The sequence below is a fragment of the Saccoglossus kowalevskii genome, chromosome 3, assembly GCF_978046115.1.
Source record: "Saccoglossus kowalevskii chromosome 3, keSacKowa6.1, whole genome shotgun sequence".
Lineage (NCBI taxonomy): Eukaryota > Metazoa > Hemichordata > Enteropneusta > Harrimaniidae > Saccoglossus > Saccoglossus kowalevskii.
In genome coordinates, this window is record NC_140643.1 from 30,030,812 (window position 1) to 30,055,357 (window position 24,546).

The 24,546-nt window shown below is 34.9% G+C and overlaps 2 protein-coding genes across 2 annotated transcripts in view; both read right to left on the reverse strand.

Annotated features, from left to right (window-relative positions):
• Window positions 1-24,546, reverse strand: part of LOC102807938 (calcium-independent phospholipase A2-gamma-like) — a 90,825-nt gene that overhangs the window by 30,613 nt on the left and 35,666 nt on the right. The window lies entirely within an intron of this gene.
• Window positions 1-24,546, reverse strand: part of LOC146747733 (neuronal cell adhesion molecule-like) — a 45,482-nt gene that overhangs the window by 13,266 nt on the left and 7,670 nt on the right. Inside the window, exons 3-17 of the mRNA XM_085497020.1 lie at window positions 18,785-18,890; window positions 18,492-18,667; window positions 17,302-17,592; window positions 15,340-15,445; window positions 14,047-14,234; window positions 13,396-13,533; window positions 13,063-13,200; window positions 12,844-12,971; window positions 10,038-10,182; window positions 7,988-8,272; window positions 7,081-7,454; window positions 3,848-4,079; window positions 3,604-3,719; window positions 957-1,155; window positions 69-188 (exon numbers count right to left, since the gene is read on the reverse strand). Of these exons, the coding sequence (XP_085353146.1) occupies window positions 69-188; window positions 957-1,155; window positions 3,604-3,719; window positions 3,848-4,079; window positions 7,081-7,454; window positions 7,988-8,272; window positions 10,038-10,182; window positions 12,844-12,971; window positions 13,063-13,200; window positions 13,396-13,533; window positions 14,047-14,234; window positions 15,340-15,445; window positions 17,302-17,592; window positions 18,492-18,667; window positions 18,785-18,890 (2,742 nt within the window). The remainder of the gene's footprint in view (window positions 1-68; window positions 189-956; window positions 1,156-3,603; window positions 3,720-3,847; window positions 4,080-7,080; window positions 7,455-7,987; window positions 8,273-10,037; window positions 10,183-12,843; window positions 12,972-13,062; window positions 13,201-13,395; window positions 13,534-14,046; window positions 14,235-15,339; window positions 15,446-17,301; window positions 17,593-18,491; window positions 18,668-18,784; window positions 18,891-24,546) is intronic.

A 24,546-nucleotide genomic window follows, 5' to 3' on the forward strand; every position in this document is an offset into this window, starting at 1 on the left:
AGACCCGAGAAGAAGCCTGTCATAGCGTTATTAACTAAACAATTCAAAACAAAGGAAGACATACTCACTTCTCTGATACTTGATTAAATATCCGACAACAATACCATTTGGCTGATCTGGAAAATCCCACTTCAGGTAGAAACCAGCAGATAGAGGTGTGAGTACATAGTTAGCGACAGGACCAGGTACTGCAACACAATGACATATTGTATTATAGTGACAGATTCATTTAGTTCTGTGATGGTTTTTTTCATAATACTATGTACTGAGTAGATAAATTTAATACACCATGTTTGAGGCATTAATTTGTTAGCATGTCCATACAGCATCCGAGAGATTACATGTCATCTTCTGTGGTCTGCTTTCCTCTCAGCAGTGAATAGAGTGCCAGACTAACTGCAATCTAAAAACACTATACACTGATCTTGTTCTCAGTGCACAAAACCAATCATTGTACGTTTTCGTAGGAAACCTGGGACTTTTTCTTTACAGGGTAAAAGAATGATTGGACACGAGATATTGTTAAGGACAATGACCGACAAAAATAACATTTCAGGCAGGATAAATCAAAGAAACCTTTGAAAGCATGCGCTCATGGGTATTACAAATACATATACGGTAAATATTTTAATTCAATTAAAGATTCAAGAATAGCAAGATCATACATTTGGGGTTTGCACTGTGCATTGTTTATCTTAGAGCACCTATGTACCCCCCCCCCCCCCACCCGTTGAAATCATCTTGCAAAGTCTTTGTTAAGCCTGAATATGATTAGTCAAAGCATTTCTGAGCAATTGCTTTGAACACATGCACAACCCACATGAATAGACTAATAGATAGCAGAGCCCAAATGAGGTTAGTAACGTCAATTTTAGAATCCCCTGAAAACTCTAGCATGGCATTGATTATACATCTTTCCAAGTATTTCAAAACCTATAGGAACAAAGCAAATTCACCTCCTTCAGGGGTTTCCGCATTTACTGGAGCACTATAAGGACCATCTCCTGCATTATTGAAAGCTGCAACATCAATGGTATAACGGGAATATGGAGTTACATCATCCATAATAGCAGGAGACTGATCATAGACTTTCACTATTGTCTCTACTTCTCGTTTCTGTCTTTGAACCGTCAAGGATTCACTGGAATATCGTACCTGTAAAAGAATTATCACCATGATGCTTCGTTTTATATCCATTAAATGCTGTAATATAGTGCAAGAATAAATTATTGAAAAATTATGTTGAAATTATAGTGCGCAAGCATGCTAAAATGGAGAGTTTTCCTCCTTTCGGCTGGAATCCTGTTCAGACTTTCTCGTTCTATTTCAATTCATCAGTAGACCATTGTTAACATTTATTCCGGGTGTTTATTTGACTAATTCTCAGCAACATCAAGTTATAGTGGCAGTAACCTAAAATTGTATTTCTGACAAAACTTTTCACGCTTTTAATTTAACCAGAATGTATGATGTGCATATCTCAGGCCCTTTAATAAAGACACCTACAACTGATACATTAGTTTATACATGATCATGACATGACATGACACAAATTGAGTGTTACTATGACAATATCGCAAAGAGTACCAAAATATTTCCAGCAAAAATGTTGCAGCAACGTTTAGCACAACTTTATGCATTTTTCTTTGTTAATAGCGGGTCTCGTACAACATTTTTGAAAAATATCAGGTTTTTTTTTACTTTGTAATGGTAATAAAAGTTGACCTTGACATTCAAGAAATTAAATCAGGAACAAGCAGCCTATCGGCTGAGATAGCTCTGCTGTTAGAAATGCACATTTCAATTAAAGAACTGAAGACATCATCAGAAAATGAACAATATGTATAGTATCAAAGCAATCGGATTTACAGTTTTTAACAAGAAGTCGAATATATCACTTTCTACCAAAAATGACTAAAATATTCACCAAAATTAGAGAATTGAAGATATCATCACGAAATGAACAAATCTGAGAAAGGTCTACATGTATTATCTATATATGTAATATCAAAGCAATTGAACTTTTGGTTTTTAACAAGAAGTCGAAAATATCACTTTTTACCAAATATGACAAAAATATTCACCAAAATTATAGAATCCAAGATATCATCACGAAATGAACAAATCTCAGAAAGGTCTACATGTAGTATCTAAATATGTAATATCAAAGCAATTGAACTATTGGTTTTTAACAAGAAGTCGAAAATATCACTTTTTACCAAAAATTACAAAAATATTCACCAAAATTAGAGAATTGAAGATATCATCACAAAATGAACAAATCTGAAAGAGGTCCACATGTAGTACCTATATATGTAATATCAAAGCAATCGGACTTGTGGTTTTTAACAAGAAGTCGAAAATATCACTTTTTACCAAAAATTACAAAAATATTCACCAAAATTAGAGAATTGAAGATATCATCACAAAATGAACAAATCTGAGAGAGGTCCACATGTAGTACCTATATATGTAGTATCAAAGCAATTGCACTTGCGGTTTTTAACAAGAAGTCGAAAATATCACTTTTTACCAAAAATGACAAAAATATTCACCAAAATTAGAGAATCCAAGATATCATCACGAAATGAACAAATCTCAGAAAGGTCTACATGTAGTATCTAAATATGTAATATCAAAGCAATTGAACTATTGGTTTTTAACAAGAAGTCGAAAATATCACTTTTTACCAAAAATTACAAAAATATTCACCAAAATTAGAGAATTGAAGATATCATCACAAAATGAACAAATCTGAAAGAGGTCCACATGTAGTACCTATATATGTAATATCAAAGCAATCGGACTTGTGGTTTTTAACAAGAAGTCGAAAATATCACTTTTTACCAAAAATTACAAAAATATTCACGAAAATTAGAGAATTGAAGATATCATCACAAAATGAACAAATCTGAGAGAGGTCCACATGTAGTACCTATATATGTAGTATCAAAGCAATTGCACTTGCGGTTTTTAACAAGAAGTCGAAAATATCACTTTTTACCAAAAATGACAAAAATATTCACCAAAATTAGAGAATTAAAGATATCATTACAAAATGAACAAATCTGAGAGAGGTCCACATGTAGTACCTATATATGTAATATCAAAGCAATTGCACTTGCGGTTTTTAACAAGAAGTCGAAAATATCACTTTTTACCAAAAATGACAAAAATATTCACCAAAATTAGAGAATTAAAGATATCATTACAAAATGAACAAATATGAGAGAGGTCCACATGTAGTACCTATATATGTAATATCAAAGCAATTGCACTTGCGGTTTTTAACAAGAAGTCGAAAATATCACTTTTTACCAAAAATGACAAAAATATTCACCAAAATTAGAGAATTGAAGATATCAACATGAAATGAACAAACCTAAGAGAGGTCTACCCAAGGTACATATACACCAAGTATCAAAGCATTCAGGCTTGTAGTTTTCAAGAAGAAGTCGAAAAAGTAAAACATTGACACGGACGACGGACGACGACGGACGACGACGACGGACAATCACTCATATGATAAGCTCCGCTCGACAAAGTCGACAGCGGAGCTAAAAAGTGAGCCTGCAAATATCAGGTACATTCATGTTTCTGTACCTTGTAGCCACGCAGATTTCCTCTTAAATTTTCAGATGGTACTGAATTCCACATCACGTTAATTTCCGTGGGACCTTTGACTGCCACACTGACATTCGTAGGTTCTGCGTTAGGAACTACAGGAAAAGAAGAAGTTGGACATTTAAGTATCCATAGTGATATCAAGAGTGCACGAAAACTAAAATTTGTTTTATTCTGAACACTACACTTGGTACTTCTATTTTAATGAACTAGCAAAACATACCATCTTCGCCAGAAAAGCCAACAGTTGCAATCGGTGCAGGACCACTTCCTTCCTCATTCGCCGTCTGAATAGTAATATCGTACGCTTGGAATGTTTCAGTAGGTTCAACAGTATACTGGCTAACTGTCCAGTCGGGAATTTCGATCACGGGTGTCCACTCTGTAGCATCTTGGTGTTTGTAACGAAGAAGGTATTTGAATCCTGGTGCATTCTGTTTTTCCGGTCCCATGGGCTACAACAGACATGAAAATTTATAATTGATAGATGTCCCAAATTCAGAAACAACTGTCTTTGTAGAGTGTCTTCCTTAAAACAAGGATGATATTGTTCTGTATGATAAGATACTAACTAATTGCCATAACACAAACGTTTAGTTGATTGTTGCCATGGTGATATCAATTGTCATCTTGTTAAAAATCTCGTGGAGGTCAACCCATGATACCTATATACAAGCTATTGAACCAGTAGTTTTCAAGGAGTCAATAAGAGCACATTTTTTTTACCAATATTCACCAAAAAATTGTGAATTGAAGACATCGTCACAAAATGAACAAATCTTACAAAAGTCCAACCAAAGTACCTACCATACCAAGCAATTGTTGACAGACAATCAGCTATACGAAAAGCTCCACTCTGTCATCTTTGATGACAAGAGGACAAAAAATATGAAATCATCACCAGTTCATTTTCAAAAACATTGTTCTTTGAAATATTTCAGACTATAATGGACACTATATTGCATTCCTGTGCCATAGAGTACCGTTACTACCAGCTGTAATTTTCCTGTAACAGTCTACTCCTGATCTACTCCATACTACACTATCAACCATTTCTTTATTCTAGATGCACATGAATGCACTTTTGCAGTCTATGGACAAGCAGCCAGTCAGCTGAGATAGCTCCGCTGTTAGCAATGCACATCGCAATTAAAGAACAGAAGATATCATTAGAAAATGAACAATATGCATAGTATCAAAGCAACAGGATTCAAAAATATCACTTTTCACTAAAAATAATTATCAAAATTAGATAATTGAAGATATCACCACGAAATTAACAAATCTGAAAGAGGTCCACATGTACCGTAAAATTCCTTTTTGAGGCCGCAGCTTTAATAGAAGCCGCACCCTAACTTGAGACATTGTTTCATGTTGAAATTTCCAAGTTTTGATCCCAGGGAAAAGTCTGCAATATAAGCCGCACCCCAAACTTTCACAAACCAAACAGCCACCACATATTTCAGAAAAAGATATACCATTTAATTTTAAATTAAGGCATAATTTTTCGAACATTTCAATGATTCCTGACGCTTAAATTAGATTCTAATTAAGGTTTTCCGTAGTCATTGACGCTTATTCCAGAGTACAGGTTTATTGTGGGTAACGCGACTGGGTAAACTGCGTTTCGACAATGAGCTGTTATTATCTTCAAAAGTGTTAAATTCTTCTTCAATGCTCAGCTTATTTTTCGAAAACAACTAATTTCTTGATTTAAAAAAAAATCATGCCGTTTTCCCATCAAAACCAAAGCTAAACGATCGCACTACAACAACGGTAAATCTCTTCCGTGTTTCGTTTACCTTGAGGTCGCTGAACTACATTAACATATTTAAAAGAGCTATGGTAATTTAATCACGTTGCCACCATCCAGCGTTTCGATTGGTTAATTAGCGACTTGACCTATCAGGTCAACATAACAGTTTAAAGTCACTAAAGATGTTTGAACTAACATGGCGGATATCATACCGGATCGAACATTTATATGTGACCAAAATCATTCGCTTGCGGTGAAACTAAGTTGAATTTTCACAACAATTCAACGAATTTATTTTTTGTACATTATTGTAATCACTACTGATTAATAATCAGCAATTGTAACACTTTGAAAACAAGTAAGTTATTCACTTGTGTGAAACGCAGCATGACCGTTACCGTGATCATTTGCTACTAAGAATGCATTCGTTTTTGTTTTGACTTCTTTTAGAATATACTTTTCGTTATCAAAAATAAGAAAATAAATATATATTACATTAAATAATGTACTGAGTATTTTTTCTGTTATCATTGTTTTTTTATTGACTTTTTTTATTTTAATTTCCCCGATGTCTAGATTAATGTACTGTCACTCTGCCGGAAGTCGAACATGCCGCAATCGACTGTGTCATACGGCTGTCTGCACGGTTACTAAAAGAGTGACCGGTGCTAACGAATTAGTCTATTCAAGAGATTGTTGTATACAGTACCGTAATCTGCAAATGCATACAAATCTATTTGTAGATATTATTTATTGTGCAGTATGTTATACAGTGTGAAATTTCGTTTGTGTATAAGTTTGTCTGTGTGTAAAAATTCAAAAGTGCCTTAGAATCACAACAAAGTTGCAATCGAGTGTCGTGCATCTCATTAGCATATCATTATCCCTTCTGGCCTTTGTTTTCTGAAAAAAATTCCCACTGTAACCGAAGTGAATGCTCTAATTAAAGCCGTACCAAGACTTCACGCATCTAAATTCGTCCATTGAAAAAATGAATTTTAATTAAAGCCGCGGCCTCAAAAAGGAATTTTACGGTAGTACCTATATATGCAATATAAAAGCAATCAGACTTGCGGTTTTCAACAAGAAGTCAAAAATATCTCTTTTTACCAAAAATTAAAAAAATATTCACTAAAATTAGAGAATTAAAGATATCATAATGAAATGAACAAATCTGAGAGAGGACCACATGTAGTACCTATATATGTAATATCAAAGCAATTGGACTTGCGGTTTTTAACAAGAAGTCAAAAATATCACTTTTTACCAAAAATGACAAAAATATTCACCAAAATTAGAGAATTGAAGATATCATCACAAAATGAACAAATCTGAGAAAGGTCTACATGTAGTATCTATATATGTGATATCAAAGCAATTGCACTTGCGGTTTTTAACAAGAAGTCGAAAATATCACTTTTTACCAAAAATTACAAAAATATTCACCAAAATTAGAGAATTGAAGATATCATTACAAAATGAACAAATCTGAGAGAGGTCTATCCAAGGTACATATACACCAAGTATCAAAGCCAGACACCGGACGACGACGACGGACAATCACTCATATGATAAGCTTCGCTCGACAAAGTCGACAGCGGAGCTAAAAACAAATGCCGTTTTTAGATACGGACATATGAAATATACTACCACATCAGTCAAAATTAATAAATAAATTAAGCTAGACGAGCAATACTTACATCCCAACTAATGATCATGTTGGTTGGTTTGGTACCAGCTCCCTTGAAATTGGAAGGGTTGGCATCTGGAGGAGCAGGATTGGTTGTATAAACCCCTATGTTTTCACTTGGCATTGATGGACCAATGCCATTCACAGCAATCACGTGGAACTGGTATTTAACCCAAGGCGACAGATTCATTGTGGCAGATGTTTGGTCTGGGTCATCAACTTCCATCTGGACTTGCCAATTATTACAGCTATCAAAGTCAGTAGAATATTTGATGATATATTTTTCAATGGGAGAGTTTTTAGCACATGGCTTGGACCAGTATATATCGAGGATAATATCATCAGCGTTGTCAACTCTTACATTAGTTGGAGAAGATGGTACATCTGAAAAGATGATCAAAATTAAAGTATATATTATGCTCTTCTAATGGCTTTCCTGACACAAAACTTTCATTTAGTTTTGTTCCAATGTTTTTATAATCCTTCAGTAAATAACATACAGAAGGACATACAGTTTTCAGCAGTAAAAACATTAGATTGAGCCCCAAGAGTCACTAAAAACTGTATGTCCACTGCTGGTGGAATGAACATTTGTAATATTAAATTGAATAAATCTTTAAACTTGAAAAGAATACTCATAATTGAGAAAGCGCAGATTGAGTGCCTCAAAGCACGGACATAGACTGCAAAGTCCAAGCAAAATCAAGCAAAATAATTACAAAATCATAGTTTTCTTTTCAATAAGTTGGTCAAATAGTGATATGATGTAGTCCACTTGACAAATTATAGGGTTGAATTTTAGATGAAGGTTGTCGAATGAAGCTAGACATAGGAATATGACTACCTGAAATGCACAAATCTCATTTTCTGGAGATTGGGCAAGTATATTAAAATCATGGATGAGAAGGTGCTCTTACTCTGTACAATCAATTTAGCTGTTGCCCTGGCTTCATCTAAAGTTGTTTGTGCAACACATGTATAATCATTGGTGTCAGACATCTGCGTTCTTCTGATCACTAGCGAGTCTTCAGAATTTGTGGAATATCTGGAAGTTGGTAAATCAGTTTGAAGTCTTTCCCCGTCTCTTTCCCAGAATATGGTTAGTTCCATTGATGAGTCGTATGTGGCAGAGCAATCAAATTGAGCATTTTCATCTTCCTTGACGTACTCGTCACTAGGTTTCTGTTGAATTTCAGTTTTTTCTGTAAACAAAGAATATTTCACACAATCAAAATTATAGGCATACAAACATAACCTAAACTGTGAAAACTTTGCTTTTCCTTAGTGTTGTAAGTGTAATATGCAATTTGTAAATACCTGGGATTTAACAGTGTCACAACATATTAAAATACCGATTTCTGATATGTTTATATACAAGAATGTATATTTATTGTATTAATATAAAGTGTATGATACGTTACCCCTTTACTAACCCCAGCTTCGCAAAATGTATTTATGTTGAACAAGCAACGCACAATTCTCGTTAGTTATCAAATTTAAGATGTATAGTTTTGTTTACATTAATACAGTTTGAACGTAAACATGTCAGACATCGTCCGAATCGCATGGTTTCGCTAAAGCCGGCCATTCATACCCGGCCCACGAACCCGTGTTAGGAAAAGCTGCATTTCACAGAAGATAAATTGAGTCATTTGATTGGGCGCACCAAGAAGTTGGCGCTACCAATCAGCGTTGCTGTATCATAAATTTGAAGATCCGGGGGTTATCACAGATTAAAACAGTGGCGCCGTGTTCTGCGCTGTTTCACCCGGAGTCAAGCAGAAGGTCTATGTATTGTTCGTTGACGCGTTTTCAATTTTTGTTATTTCAACATTGAAAATTGTTTGTGGACAAGTGAATGAAGACTATGGAATGTTTAAATTTTTGTGCAAACTGTGTTTTAGTAAACTGATAAAACTGTCGATATAGATAACAAGTCGACTTGTCCGATCCGTTCTTTGTTGCAACTAACACATCATTTCCCTTAGAAACAGCACTAAGTTTTTTTCTTTTAATGGTCATTCACAGAGAAAAAGCTAACAACATGTTGATTTCTATATTCAACCGAGCTAGCGCCATGATTTTACCAAGTAATATGTTGTTTCTATCGTGAGTTCTGATTGGGTAAATCAAATGAGCCCAAGTGAATCTTATAATCGTTTGAAGGAGTGTGACATACAGTAAAACGTGGTAAAATCTGCCAAGGGTTAATATGTTGAGGCCTAGGCCGAATAAATGGTCCTTGGCTGGCGAAGATGGGATCCAGAAGATGATTTTTTTTAACACAAAAATGATTGAAATTCAGTCATCTTGTATCTGATTATCAAACAAGTACTTGTTACATAATGGCCGCCGATCGGTCTTTTTTTTAAAATGGCCACCATAATGTCCAATGTATTGTACTAAGTTTGAACAAAATCCATCTGTATAAACAGCCAAGACCTGGTTCCTGAATGCCAGAAATGCTTGATTTTGATCATTTTTTCAGCACAAAGGTGACAGCCATTCAGCCATCTTGAATCAGATCGTGAAACAAATTTATATGCATATGCATAATATGTTTGGTGTACATGTAATCGGTCCAGGCATGTCTAAGATGTAGGTCCGGATGCACGCATGAACACGCGCACAGAGGTCAATCCACAAGTCCTCATTTTTGGACTGCATCCAAACAGGGACTAATTAACTATCAATATAAATTAAGTTTTCCTGAGGACTATAAAAAACATCCTCAAAAGGCGAGTATGTCCTTTGAAGTTGGTATATATGTATCTGTATTTGTGTCTTTGCAATATTAGTAATGCAAGCACACAAATACGTATGCACTATCTGCAAATATACGCATTGTGTGCTTTGTTTTCTCTTGGTAACCAAGCATCCATCCTACTTGTAAATAACACTAACTCCAACATAACTGGAAAAAACACAAGAAAGAACACAAATACAGATGAAGCAGAAATCACTTACTTTTTACATACAATAACCCAAATTCAGTCTGTTGTCCGAATTCATTACGAGCATAGCACTTGTATAAGCCACGATCGTTGAATCCAACATCCTGGATAATCAGGGTACCGTTTTCCAATGTTTCATAACGGCCGCCAGATACCTCCTATGTGTATAAAAACAAAACATTGTCATGTGTTGTGGATATGTATAGGTAAGATCTAAGCTTGTAAAACTGAAAGTTATTGTCATTAATTGTAGTCTCAGTTTGTATTTGGCTGAAGTTAACCATTTGAGGTAAAAACTTGCGTTATGTCATTGTTCGTCATTTTGAATCAAAGTTGAATGCAGTGCAGCAGTAACACACATGTGTGTTGTTAATTAACGAAATCGGTGAAAATGTGTCTGAAAAAATGGTCTTACACAAGAAACAAACACAATGACCATCGTTGGCCATTTTTAATCAAGTCATGAAAAAATAGGCAACAAAAGATTTCCTAAATTAAATGCAAATATTAAAAAAAATATATGATAGAAGAATATAGAATATTAGAGATGTTGTAGATGTTTTCAGGAAACACAAGACATAGTTCCTGAAATGAAAGATGTTGATACAATATAACTGAATTGGAGGGGGGGGGGGGAGGTTGTATTCATACTTATTATACTTATGTACACCGATAACACATCACTTAGGATGTTCAAGTTAGAATAAAATAAGCCTTGGCATACCTGGGAAGAAATTGATGAGATGTTCAAATTTATATTGTTTTGATGAATATGACAGATATTGGCGATCCGCTCCGCTAGGATTGCCCTTATAATCACTTTTGTCGTTTTGTGTGTGTCTGTGTGTGTACATTTCCAGTGTTTTCACGTATGATTTCTTCTGTGATTTTTTTGGCTTGGCCGTTTTCGTTCAAACTTGGCAGGTAGGTCACACCTTCACCCTAGTTATTAGGAAAAATCTGCAAAAAATTTTGGCCCACCGTTGCCATAGCAACAGCCAAAAAACTGATTTTTGAATAGCTTCGCGCCAAATGTATCTCCTCCTACAAATTTGGGATAAAACACTTCAGACATAGCTCATTCTACTCAGCTTGAGTGTGGGCACAAAGTTACCATTTGAATTTTTGATATCTGTTTTCATTACCGAGAAATTTGACCCTAAAGTTGGGGTAACTTTTCACCAGCAACGGCTTTTAACTCCTCTGTGATTGTTTCGGCTCGGCCGGTTTTGTTCATACTTCACAGGTAGGTCGTGCCGTCACTAATTGGAAAACAATCCTGGCCCACCATTGCCATTGCAACATCCAAAAACTGATTTTTGAATACTTTCGCCCCAAATGTATTACCTCCTACCAGTTTTATCGGTGTCGCTGGGTGTATATGATAAAGGGAAGTTGTGCAACCAAATTTGCCGAGTTCGCAGTTTTTCGCCAATAAAAAAGTAACTAAGGCAACAACTCACGGTTTTTCAGCATTTTTGTAATAAAGACATTATTCTCCATCAATAATCCGCCCAAAACAGGAACATTTCTACTAATTCTTGTGTTTTTTCGACGTTTTTCGAAAAACCTGCGATTAGGCTGTGAAAGTAGAACATTCCGGAGGGGGCGAAATGGAAGAGCCATATTTAACGCGTAAAAATAGAACGCGTATTTTGACCTCTATGCGGTCGTCGCCAAAGAGCCCCGCGTCCATCGCCTGGCAATGCTCTTCCGTTTCACCAGTTGCGTTTTTTTGACTGAAATTTGGGCAGTACTGTTAGTCACGAAAATTGATGAATAAATTAATACACATAAAATATGAATCACGGGCTAATTCAATGGTCACCGAACACTCCACTGTGGCAAGATAGTAGCGTACTGTATATTTGACCCAGATTTGACAAGCGTGGTACAGTTTTTTGCGCGTGTCCGTAATAACGCGCACAAAGGATTGTGGGGCAGAGTCCTTTATTTGCTGGCATTCTTGACTTTTGACTGCAGTTCTTTTTTATATTTTAGAGTAAATGCTTTTGATATGCTCTTAGGTTTCTTAATATCCGTCTGAAATTCTGGACTGTGGTCATATTTTTCGATTAGGAGTCGTATATTTAAATTACTCACCGTGACTAATGTTTTGCATTATGAAATATATTATTATGAAGGTCAACACACTGTACTTTAGGTAAATATTTACCATCTCGTTATTTCATTATTTCGCTTTCCAGCATTTACAGGAAACGCTTCATTCCAGAAAATGCTATCGCAAAACGGTTGGAAATAATAAATGTAACAGCAGAATACGTCCTAGCACAGTCACTCGACTAGGAGAGTGATTGTGGTCCTAGTAATAAACTAAGTGACTTCCAAAAACTGAATGGTGTTTGCGAACTTCGTATTAGTTATAAACCGACGTTAGCTTCACGTTTATGTCACACCATGGAAACAGCCAAAAACATGGTGCTTGTTTTTGAGCGGAGCGGATCGCCAACCAGCCTACCGGCTTGTTTTATTGCAACTTAGTCAACATAGCATAGGGAGTATCAACTTTGTTCCCCGTTTTTTTTATGTTCCATTTACGATCTTTAAAATTCCTACTAAGCTGTCAGAGTGTCTTCCTGACAACTAAGTTGATTACGTTGTGTACGAGGAAAAATTGGCCAAAGATTATTTAGCATAGATATTGGATCTATAAAGGGACATTTCTAAGGTTTTAAGATTATGTATGTAAATTACGTGAAGTAATTTGTACAATTCAGTCACCAACCTTGCAAATATTATACTGAGAATGTTTATAACTATATGCATTATTGGGAATAACACAATGAATTCTCCCCTACCTGTCCATTGAAAGACCATGTGACTCTTGGTTTCGGTGATCCAAAGACGCCACAGTGAATGGCCACCTCACCAGATTCCGTGGCCAAGGTCAATTCCGGAGGAGGTTGCTCAATTCTTGCAGGGACAGCTGAAAGAACGAAACATCAAATGTAACATGTCATAAAAAGACATTTTCATATTATTGACATATCAGTGATAACGAATTTGCTCTAACTTACCAAGTACATTAAGATACATGCTGGTCATAATTTTACCATGAGTATTGGACGCCATGCACTGGTATACATCGCTGTCATCTGCTTTAGCGTTAGTAAAATGTATCTTGTTCCCGCTCACTCTTCTGCGCCTGTTAGTATCTGTGAACAAATAATATTATTCAGTGTCTGATCGGAACTAAACAGTGTTTGGAAACAGCCAAGACCCAATAGGACCAGAGCCTAGAAATTACAGAAGGGAAGACAAATTTTCCTCATCAATGTTCCATTAACCCCAACAACTATTTTAAGGACAGGAAATTCTTGACCATTGTAACATTTCTATTGCGTACTCACCTGGATTAGGAATGGTTTGACCATTTACCAACCATGAAATAGCAGGTGGAGGTATACCCTCAGCTAGGCATTCCATTGTAAAATCACTATAAGGTGGGATAGTTTCATCTTGATGATCAATTGCCCAGTATGGTGCAGCTGTCACACAAAAAGAAATAGAAAATTTACTCTAAACACGAGAAGCTGTTAGTTTTATTTATACTAATAAATGGAAGCAGCTACACTGTATTCAAATACAGATAGAACAAGACAAGACAAGCAGCCTCTCGACTGAGATAATGCTGCTGTTAGCAAAGCACATTTCAATAAAAGAACTGAAGATATCATTAGAAAATGAACAATATGTATAGTATCAAAGCAACCTCACTTGCTGTTTTCAACAAAAATTCACTTTTTCCAAAAAATGACAAACATATTCACCAAAATTAGAGAATTGAAGATATCATCATGAAATGAACAAACCTAAGAGAGGTCTACTCAAGGTACATATACACCAAGTATCGAAGCATTCAAGCTTGTAGTTTTCAACAAGAAGGCAAAAAAGTAAAAAGTTGACACGAACAACAACGGACAATCACTCATATGGTGAGATCCACAGCAGAACTAAAAAGATAAACCATACAAGTAAGTACAAAGAGTCTACCAACATACCTTCGACTCGAACTTTCACTGACCATCTAGCTGGACTACCAATTGCATTGCTTGCAGTACACCTGTATTCACCTTCATCCTCAAATTTGACATCCGCAATCAACACTTCTTGCCCAAAGCTTGGGTAAGTAGTACGTTCTTCAGGCAATGGTTTAGTTAGTCCTTCCCATGATACTGTTGGTGTTGGGCTAACAAACACAAACATTATACTTATTTATTTATGTGTTACTAAGATCGTGAATCTTAGTTTTCATCTTACAAGTGGCCAATGGAAGAGCATCTCCAGCCGAGGTTGGTTTATTCGACCATAACTTCACCAATCTATCACATATAAGTGTTTTAAAATGCACTCTTTTCAGTAATTTTACATCCCGCCAGTTTTATTTCCATTGTCATGAGTTACACAAATCTGATCTCATACATTATTGATGCACATCCAATCAGATCTACATGTTTTACCGAGATCAAATACATGTCTTCTTGGTAGAGTACAGGTTCATCATGTTTGCAACACTGTGTGATTTGAACGATGATGAGAAGGAACAAGTGACCTGTCTTACAAGAACATTGTGGTAGCCAAGTCAAGTAACGCACATCCATAAGACAAAATGCAGTTAACCCACAAAAAAGCAGAATGGTTCTAATTTTTGAGAACATGTCAACTTAACTACTTCAAATTGTTCCCAAAAATTATGTACACCTCAAATATCAATGCAATTTGGTTGGTAGTTTTCAAGAAGAAGTCAAAAATAACATTTTTTCACCAAAAATGACAAAAATATTTGGCAAAAATTGCAGATAACTTCACAAAATGAACAATTCTGACAGAGGTCCACCCAAGGTACCTACATATCAAGTATCAAAGCAATTGAGCTGGTAGTTTTCAAAAAGTAGAAAATGCAATTGTTGATGGACAGTTCCACTCTAACATCACATCGAATTCTACTACTACTGTAAAATGACTAATTTTTACTGGGTTTAAATTTCACCGATTAACAATTTCAGGCATATTCAGTGGGGTTTAAATTCACTGTTCTATTATTTAGATAATGTGACCTATGTGACATTTTACATATTCACTGGGTTTTAATTTTGCGCATTTTCCAGTCAGCGAAATCAGCAAAATTAAAACCCAGTGAATAATTAATCCTTTTACAGTAATTTGACAAACATGCCTATAATCTTAAACATGCGCAGAAAACAGGAACAACACATAGATGAGAATATAGAGTCAGGATATTAGAATGCAGTATATAATGTAGATATGCAAATCAGTACAGAAACCATACTCACAATGCATCTGCCAAACACTTCATACTCAAGGTTTCGCCTCTCAATGCAACCACATCAAGTTCAGGGTGATATAATAGAACTGGTGCTCGCTGCTGAGCCGGTGATACTAAAGGATAAACAATTATACACTATTTAACTATTACTATAAAGGCATGCAATAACAGCTAACTGAAAAGTGACATGCATGTCTTTATGTGTGATAAATGAATCAGATGGGGAAGAGGGGAGGGGAGGGGAGGGGAGGGGAGGGGAGGGGAGGGGAGGGGAGGGGGGTTACAATGAGTACATGTCAATTTAACCAATGATGTTAATAGTTGGATACTACATTAGTAAACAAGTCAACAACAACAGCTTTGTCGTTTGTAAAAATACAAATTTACTTGACAAAAAAATAAATTTATCACGAAATCCAACTGTTAAATATACAAAGTATCTGTCCGAAGAGTATGAAAACAATCTGGCTTCAATACAGAGTCTGAGAAATTGATACATCTGATAATTGACCAAAATTGCGAAAAAAATTTGTATTTAATTAATTTTTACAGTAACAAATACAGTCAAGAATATTGTCAAGAAACCTATAAATGATACGAAAATAGAAATTTGAAGAAGGATTCCCAAATGGAAATAGTGATGGCATAAAAAGACAATAAATTAGGAATAGATCTGCCCAGCGATCCGCAAATGAAGGCAGTGAAACTAAAAACAGGCTGGATAAATGGGCTATGCATAGAGGACGAAATACTCACAAACGATGCTTAAAATGTTAATAAACTACTAGTACAATGGTTCAGCTGAACATGAGAATGATATTATGATACAAGATACATAAACCGTAAACAATACTTGGTTACCCAGCAGGTTCGTGCACTAAATATTTAGAAGAATCAAAATCGAAAGCTGTTTTGCGTTTTGATGTGATACAATTTATCATCTATACAGGAATTGCGATTGAGAGCATAATGATAAACAGAAGCAGAACCATCTGGGCACCATGCAGTGTTACAGTGTTAGTGCATTTTGTTATATAATTTTGATAATAAAACACTGTTATATGCTTTGTTTGAAATTATTAATACTACCCGTACTTGCTGCAGATATCCATATAAAATGAAGGTAGCGCATGGAAAAAAAGTATGACAAGATAGGGCATGTGATAGATAGAATACAGGATGTGATGTCGGAACAGGATGTGATGTCAGAAAAGGATGTGATGTCAGAAAAGAATGTGATGTCAGAAAAGAATGTGATGTCAGAAAAGAATGTGATGTCAGAATACAGAATGTGATGTCAGAACAGGATGTGATGTCTTGCTTTGAGAGAATTAATGCAATCAAGCTGTATATAATATTACAACACAAAAAAAAAACACCTTCAAAGCTAAGTAAAATACTGTCATTGGCAAAAAAAAAGTCTGGAGAAAGAAATGGACAAGAAATTTCTGAAAAAGAATGTAGAATGCAATATATGGTACCAATGTGTAACAGTTTCTTGGTAGCCTTGGCTACTCTTCACTGTAAAGGATGCTGCGTTGGCTGGTTAAAAAAAAAAATCTAAATTAAAGAAAATTGTGCATCTGTATGTCATTCTGAAACTAAGGCAGTCCAGAAAGCCGACTAATCAATGGCAGACAGTGTACTAGTTGTAAAACCAAACAATTTTTTTTAAATATAGACAATTATATTTACATGAATAAAGTTGATATAGACACATGAAGTCACTATTTTAGTGTTTAGTATAGCACCACAAGTGGCAAAGAAGTTAAATTTTTTTTTTTTTTTTGATGAGAATAAAGTACCCAATAAAATTGTTTGAAGTTATGGTACTGTTTTCCAGAACTTTAACTAGAATATATGGTGACCTCAAAAAAGTGGGCGTGCACACACCAACACTTTGCATATAAATCTATAATCATGGAATTTTCTACAGTCGCTTAAAAGACGTAACCAATAAAGGACTTACATGTTAAAACACTGACGTTGAATGCTGGAGAGACTCTCATTTCACCAAGCATCTCAGCTAAAGCATTGCAGAAATAAGTATCGGTATCACTCTCAACAACATTAGAGAAAATCAAATTCCCTTCTGGATCTTGGTTAACACGATTAGTATATGTTAAAACCTTAGGTAGTTTTAAGCTCCAAAATATCTTTGGGTCAGGAATACCACTAGGTGCATTACACTCCAATTTGGCACCACTGTTAATATTGATGTTGTTTTGTTCCATCTCTTTGGGTGTAAATCGACCCATATCTATCAGAAAAAAAGATATATATATTAGCAAAGGCTAAGCAAATCGAAGAAACCTTGGAAAAAACAAAATTTTGTGTGCTCAGGGGTATTGAAAGTCTGAAGTGCAACGAAAGATTATTCCAAATTAATTACAGATTTAATATAAAACTTTTTTTTTTTGAAAAGCATGATTTGCAATCTCCCTTAAAAGTATTGACGTTTATAACCCGAATAGAAAACAAAAATAAGTTCGATTGCACATCCGTGGTTTTCAGTCTGTGGCACTGATAATGTACCAAGTTTAATTTAAATCTAATAAGTAGAAATTGAAATATCAGAATATTGTCTCATTCATGCAAATTAGTTAATAAATATTGCTGGTAATAATAGTAGTAGCCTGAGTATATATGGTTGAATCACAAAAAACTGTATTGTGCAACTAAAATCTAGCACGTATAGAAACAGTTGTTAAAAAAAAAAAAAAGGACTGTCATTGGATCAGATTGTAAATTAAGTTTCAGTACACATATACATCTCTCAATGCATTGTATATTTTAGCAGCGAAGGATTAAATAACTGAAAATGCCCGTTAATCTTTGAGAAATAGTTTTGAACACGTTTGAGTAACAAAATTTAACAAATAAGAATATCAAAATGACCACCAGTCAGCCATAATTAATCAAATTGTAATGAAAATTAACATGCAAATCATCACGAATGATCTTTTCGGTAAGTTTGACACCTTCAAGTTATCTTTATGTTGATTTTACAAGACCAGATAGTTGTCTCTAAAATGTTTCGATTTATTTGTTTTTAAGCTCCACACAACCCAGCTAATAATATACAGCTTGTATGAGCAGTTCTTGACATATGGCACTATGTTAGAAAACGTGAGATAAGATACTGATAATGTCACTTACTTCCAACTCTTAGAGTAATTTTATTCGACAACGCTGTACCATATTTATTATTCGCATAACACTGATATGTACCATCATCAAGCCTTTCATGTGGGTCTTCAATTACCAGCGTCCCATCTGTCATAGTTACCCTATCTGTCAGTTCCACATCTCGCCCATTTTTTTTCCAAACATACCTATGTGTGAAGTTTAATTCATTCAAATTATTTACTTCTTGGTGAAATGAAATATATAGAAAACGATAAGAACCCCCTAAATATCATCATTGTAGGATGCATGTAGGATTTACTTACGTTGGAGTGGGATTGCCGCGAGCAACACATTTCAGCTGTGCATTTACACGTGGATCTACTATGTAATACGCCTCAGGTTCTTCTGTTATGCTGGGCGGTGAAGTGTCTGGAAGATAAAAACACTCGCGTTAACACTACCTAATCAGACAATCGAAAAACAAGGAAGATATGAAAACCAATGACAATTCTGAACTGGGTAGTTTCAAATGGAGACTACAAATACATATTCACCAGTGATCATTTTTTCACCATAGTCTTTTATGCCATGCGTTAGAAAATGTCAGTCTAAAGCTAACTAGGGTTGATGAATACAGGGATTTTAATGCGGCATTACACCATGGCAAATAGTTATACACTTTGGCTGGTTGGATACCTACATTAGTTGAAAGAGACACATAACGAACATTTCAATGATATACATTCGTGAAACAAAATTTGCATCAGTGAAAAACTGTCAACATCAAACGGAAGCAATGAAATCTTTTTGCAACATGCAGATTACACTGACTTTGCCATAGAGAGCGCACTATCAGTTTTGGTAAAACCATTAGGTAGAAGCAATACCAGATTATCTGACATTTAATATTTTTTACTTAAAGAAAATACATCAATTATAATTATTCTTTGATGTAAAGTAAATATAATGTATCGGTACTTCCATTTTTCATATAATGGAACCTTCAGTCATCTAGAAATGTAATTTTTAAAAAAAATCTGGCTATAGAAAGGATAGGTAAATCGTGAACAAACTTACCACCTAACGTACTAACAGTTTCAAATAAAATAGTTTTTTTCACTAGAAAGACATTCACAAATAATTTTAATTCTTATCGCAGCTGGACTTGTGCATACAAATTACATCATTAACTGATAATGAAAGTGGCGACTACTAAGATAAAAAATTTACAAAAAAACCTGTGTGATTTTACTATACATTTTTTTATTTATTTTGTTCATGCAAATTGTATTTTTGGACAGCAGCCAATAGACAGAATAAAGCCCAAACAATGATGTGAACTGTAACGCATGATATACACTTACAGCAATGACACAATCAGGACACAACACATGTTAAAATTACTGTGACCTACGATTAATATGCATAGATTTAAAGAAATGATGGAAAGGAGCAGAATGTTTACTGCATTTCATGTTAATGAACAACCATATTATCAATGAGAAACTGAGACAAAATATGCATGAGGCATCAGAGTATCTCTGCCAGTCAGATTAGTTAGACATCATCTCAAGAGACTGAAAGTAAAAGCATGCAACTTGTTACACTGTTTCAGAGTTTGTTGTGTTATTTGAGAGGAACACATCAAAATAAACAATTGCTCACAGCAAAAGTAATCTCTTTGTTTAACATTCAACCCACTCCGCATCCTCTAAACTAACTGAAATTGACTGTCCTCCCCCAACGAAGGGATTACATTTACTGCGCATGCGTTTAATAATTTGCAGCACCCTACATGAGTGACAAGGTAGGCTTTCATTGTATGTCCACATCGGGAAATATAGGTACAACAGTAATCATAAATAAAGCATCAAAGTGATTGAACCACGCGTATTTGATATGGGTTTCATGCAATGCACATGCAAAATAAATAATTTTTACACGAAATTTGAAAACGCGCTGCTGCACAACAACTGTGATGCTTCAAGCAATTTAGTTAATCAGTTAACAGAGTAACAACCAAAAGATAAATCGCAAATTTGTTTTCTTAACTACCGGTACATCAAATACAAGCTGGTAAAAAAAAAAAAAGAGACTTATATTATCATGGACTCAGTAAATTTCCCTGTTACTTCCAGTACACTATGATGTCACATGTTTTGTCTTAGTATTAAGTCAATTTCAGTATGGAAATCAATGAATAATTCAAAGAGTGAATCTATGATGAGACGACAGGTGATCATTGTATTCACATACTTACCATATACATGGTTTACTGAAATCCAGATTTCAAGTTAACCAAAGTAGAGTAAGTGGGAAGTAAGGCAAGCAGAGATATAAATGTGGAAATGGAGAATAAAATGAAAAATTCACCACTAATACGTTCATACACACCATAAAAACTCAATTAATTCATTGATATAAATAGAGCAGGTATAGCACATACAAATGGGAATTATTCTTTTCTTGTGTGCGAATTAAAAAAAATACTCTTTGGCTGATTCAATAAATTGTTATTCATTTTTTTTTTCCAGATAAAGACATAACGAAACATTTGCAATGATTTGATTTGATAAAGACATAACGAAACATTTGCAATGATTTGATTTGATCAAGCGTTTGCAGGTTGAGCGAGAATTCATACACATGGTACAGCGACTGATGATGCCGATGGAGCTTGCGAGTTATAAAGTTTAAGAAATATACAATGCTCAAGCATGAATGATCCAGGTTTGTCTGAGATATGGCTTTGGAATAGCATTTATTAAAACAAAATTCAAATCATTTGGAAAACGAAATTGGAAAAGTTTCGAACCAATTACCTCAACCACAGCAGGTAGGAGCTGCAATGACAACTGTTTCAATTTCAACAAAATTGGTAATTAGAAGCATTAGAATGGTCATTTCAATGTCACATGGTATGCATTGAATTATCAATAAGCAAATGACAAAACGTATCAGATCACTCACATTTTGCATAAATTACTTGTGCACAGGACAATGCAACTGCTTTCAATATTATTGTTTTCAGGGTGCAATGATGAACACATGATTAACCTGTTAATTAATATCTCATGTTCATCAAAGTCCTTTTAAGCCGACGATGCTTTCTATTTACAGTTACTTCGGAAATATTATCTACATGCATTGTCTGTAAGCATTATTTTTCGTGCCCGGTGCCTGTCATTATTTATGGCGCGAATAAAAGATTCAAGTTCACTTTTTGGTGAAGTCGTTACTGATTGGGTTTTGATCTTAGGCTGCAATCAGAGAAGTACAAATTGAGACGATAGTGAATGCACATGTAATTTTATAATCATAATGCTAAAATCTTGTTTTCCAAAATGCTTATATGCTTTTGAAAATCCTTTTGATGTAAATGATTCTTATGTACAAATGTATAAAACGTTAAAGCGTAGAGTTCCAATTTTAAATATTTTGGAATGTCGAGCATTAGAGAGATACATTAAAAATTTGCCTTTGAAAATAAACCGAGTGCAGAGACAGCGAATTAATCGAGTTTTGATGGTAGACCAACATAAGGTTTACATATACCTTTAGCGGGCAAAGTAGAGTCGACTTCATCAACTACCTGAGCTGTACATTAGATAATAACTCATTGTAAAAATGAAAAAAAACATCGGTCTAGCATATTAACAACCACAATGCCAAAACCACATGTGTTTTGGGATTATGGATGTCAATGTGTATAATCATTGAATTACACCGTGATACGTTTGAATGAAATGATTTTTTTTAATTTGTTGCTGATTAGTGAATTAAACTTGAAAGTAGCCTAGAATACATGTGGTGCTCCACTCGATAAAATGCTACTCGGCTAATGCCTAGGAAGGATGCTAGTAATATCTCATTACTATTCAAATTTATGCAGACATCACATGATCTCAAGTGTTTATGTTGAAAGCACTTCCAAGCAATCAAATTAAGGGTCAATGGTAAATAGTAATGGAATATTATTAAAGCCATACTGAGGCCTGAGTGGCACATAGCAAGTGGAACACCTATAAATTTAGGAAACAAAATTGGCAGCTGCGTAGTTGTCCCAAACAACTACTTTTGACGCTAGACAATCAAATATGAAAACTGGTTGGAAATAGGGAATTTTTTTCAAGAGGAACAAATGTGTTGGGATACCTTTATTCCATCGAAATTGACCATCATCAAACACATTATCAGGCGCTGAAATGTTTTCGTGTTTGTTGAATCCCACATGATGTTTTGGCGTAACTACATCGCTACGACCTTTTGTTTATCATGTTTTAACGTTAAATTTCACTCATAATGCAGGGTCTCACATTAAACAAAAAATTTGTCTATTAGGACAACTATAAAAACAAATACAGAAATGACACAATATTGTATACCGGGTAGTTCAATGTAGTGATATCAATCATAAACGTGCACATTTTCACAGAAAGGTTTGAGCACATGTCTGAAAGGAATGACGACTTTGACATCGTTAGTCGTGGAAAAGATGAAAAATGCCTGACTCGAGCGTTCATAGATTTAAAACATTTTTGGACAACTATGATGTGGATGGACAACCAGTTTTTCAGAGAGGTTAGTCTCACTGAACAACCAGGTAATATTTTTATTATTTTTTTTTTATTTTGAACCCTGAAAATTCTAGGCTTATTTGAAATATATGTTGGGTGAAATCATGAGCATGGTATGCATGTCATGCTGCCGTTCTTGTTCTGTTTAACCTTACCATTCTCATTGTTGTATTAAATGTAATCAGTCTTCCGCAAGCTTAATGAAGCATTGCGAGAACCTAGTTACTATCTTGTTGCATTTCAGAAAATAAATGCGCTGGTGAACAGTGAGTCAAAGTGTTCAATGATTTTTTTTCCTTTTCTAAAAATAAGCATGTCTGAAAAAATGTACAACAATGTATGAATGGGTAGGCTAAAAACAGAGCTAGTATGCTAGGTACATTTATGGAAAAACAAAAGTCATGGCTGTGATTAAAACCAAAGTACCAAAGTTTACATGATAAAACAACAAGTTATATTTATTTATTATAACAACCACCATCTTTTCAATTTATTCCAGTCAGTTAAAGGGCTGTGGTCATCACGTAGTGTTTGTTGTGGGTCCCATTAGGATGTAATATAAAATACATTATAAGTTTACATAACATTTTAAAGCACTGCATGATGGCCAACAACACCTTATTGAATCAGAAGCAAAAAAAATTGATATTTTCAGATCTGCATGTATCAGTTTTATGTTTTTTTTTCCAAATTCTTAAGGTCTTGAATACAAACACTTTTGAACTTTTTCACTGCATTCATTGCATCATGGGAAAAGTTAAACAGAAGACTTTCTCATCAAACCAAATAACAACAAACTTTCAAAATGTAATTTGTACAACATTTCATCAGCTAAAAACACAATACAGTAGAACGTCGATTATCCGAAATGTTCGGTTATCCGAACCTATTGTGTGTCCCCCAAAGTTTGTATGCATGTCTGGCTGTGTTCTGTATAATACAAAAGTCAACTGTGAACAATAAATACTACAGTCGCCTTGTGTGATTTCCTGGTGCAACACTTTCAATAAAGCTGTTATCAACATGTAATCCGACGTCTTTCACGTGTACGTTCATTGTTTACAGTGTCTGCGCAAACAATGAAACGAATTACAGTATCCAATAATTTCCTAAATTCAGACAAGCCTATTACGCCACACCAGTGTTCCACTGTAAATAAAAAATGTCCTAAAAACACAAACTTCATCAAATGTCTTCTCCACTGTTTACAGTCAGATCCTTAACTTTACCATAGACCCTCTATGACTTTACCAAGTTGTAAGTCATCGCAGTTCGGATACGTTTCCCGGGAAAATTGTACGGGGTTCCACTGCCGTCAAAGAAACGCGGCCATGAGCTGATCCCATGTTTTTTCCGATTTTTAATTTTAATGTCCAGTATGAGAAGTCACATCCTCTTCGGAATAAAAAAGAAAGAAAATAACTTCTGGGATGTCTTGCCACAGAAGCGACGCCAGTTTAATAGTGCAGTGAAAAAGAGAGACGAAACGACAACCCCTTGGTGTGCCT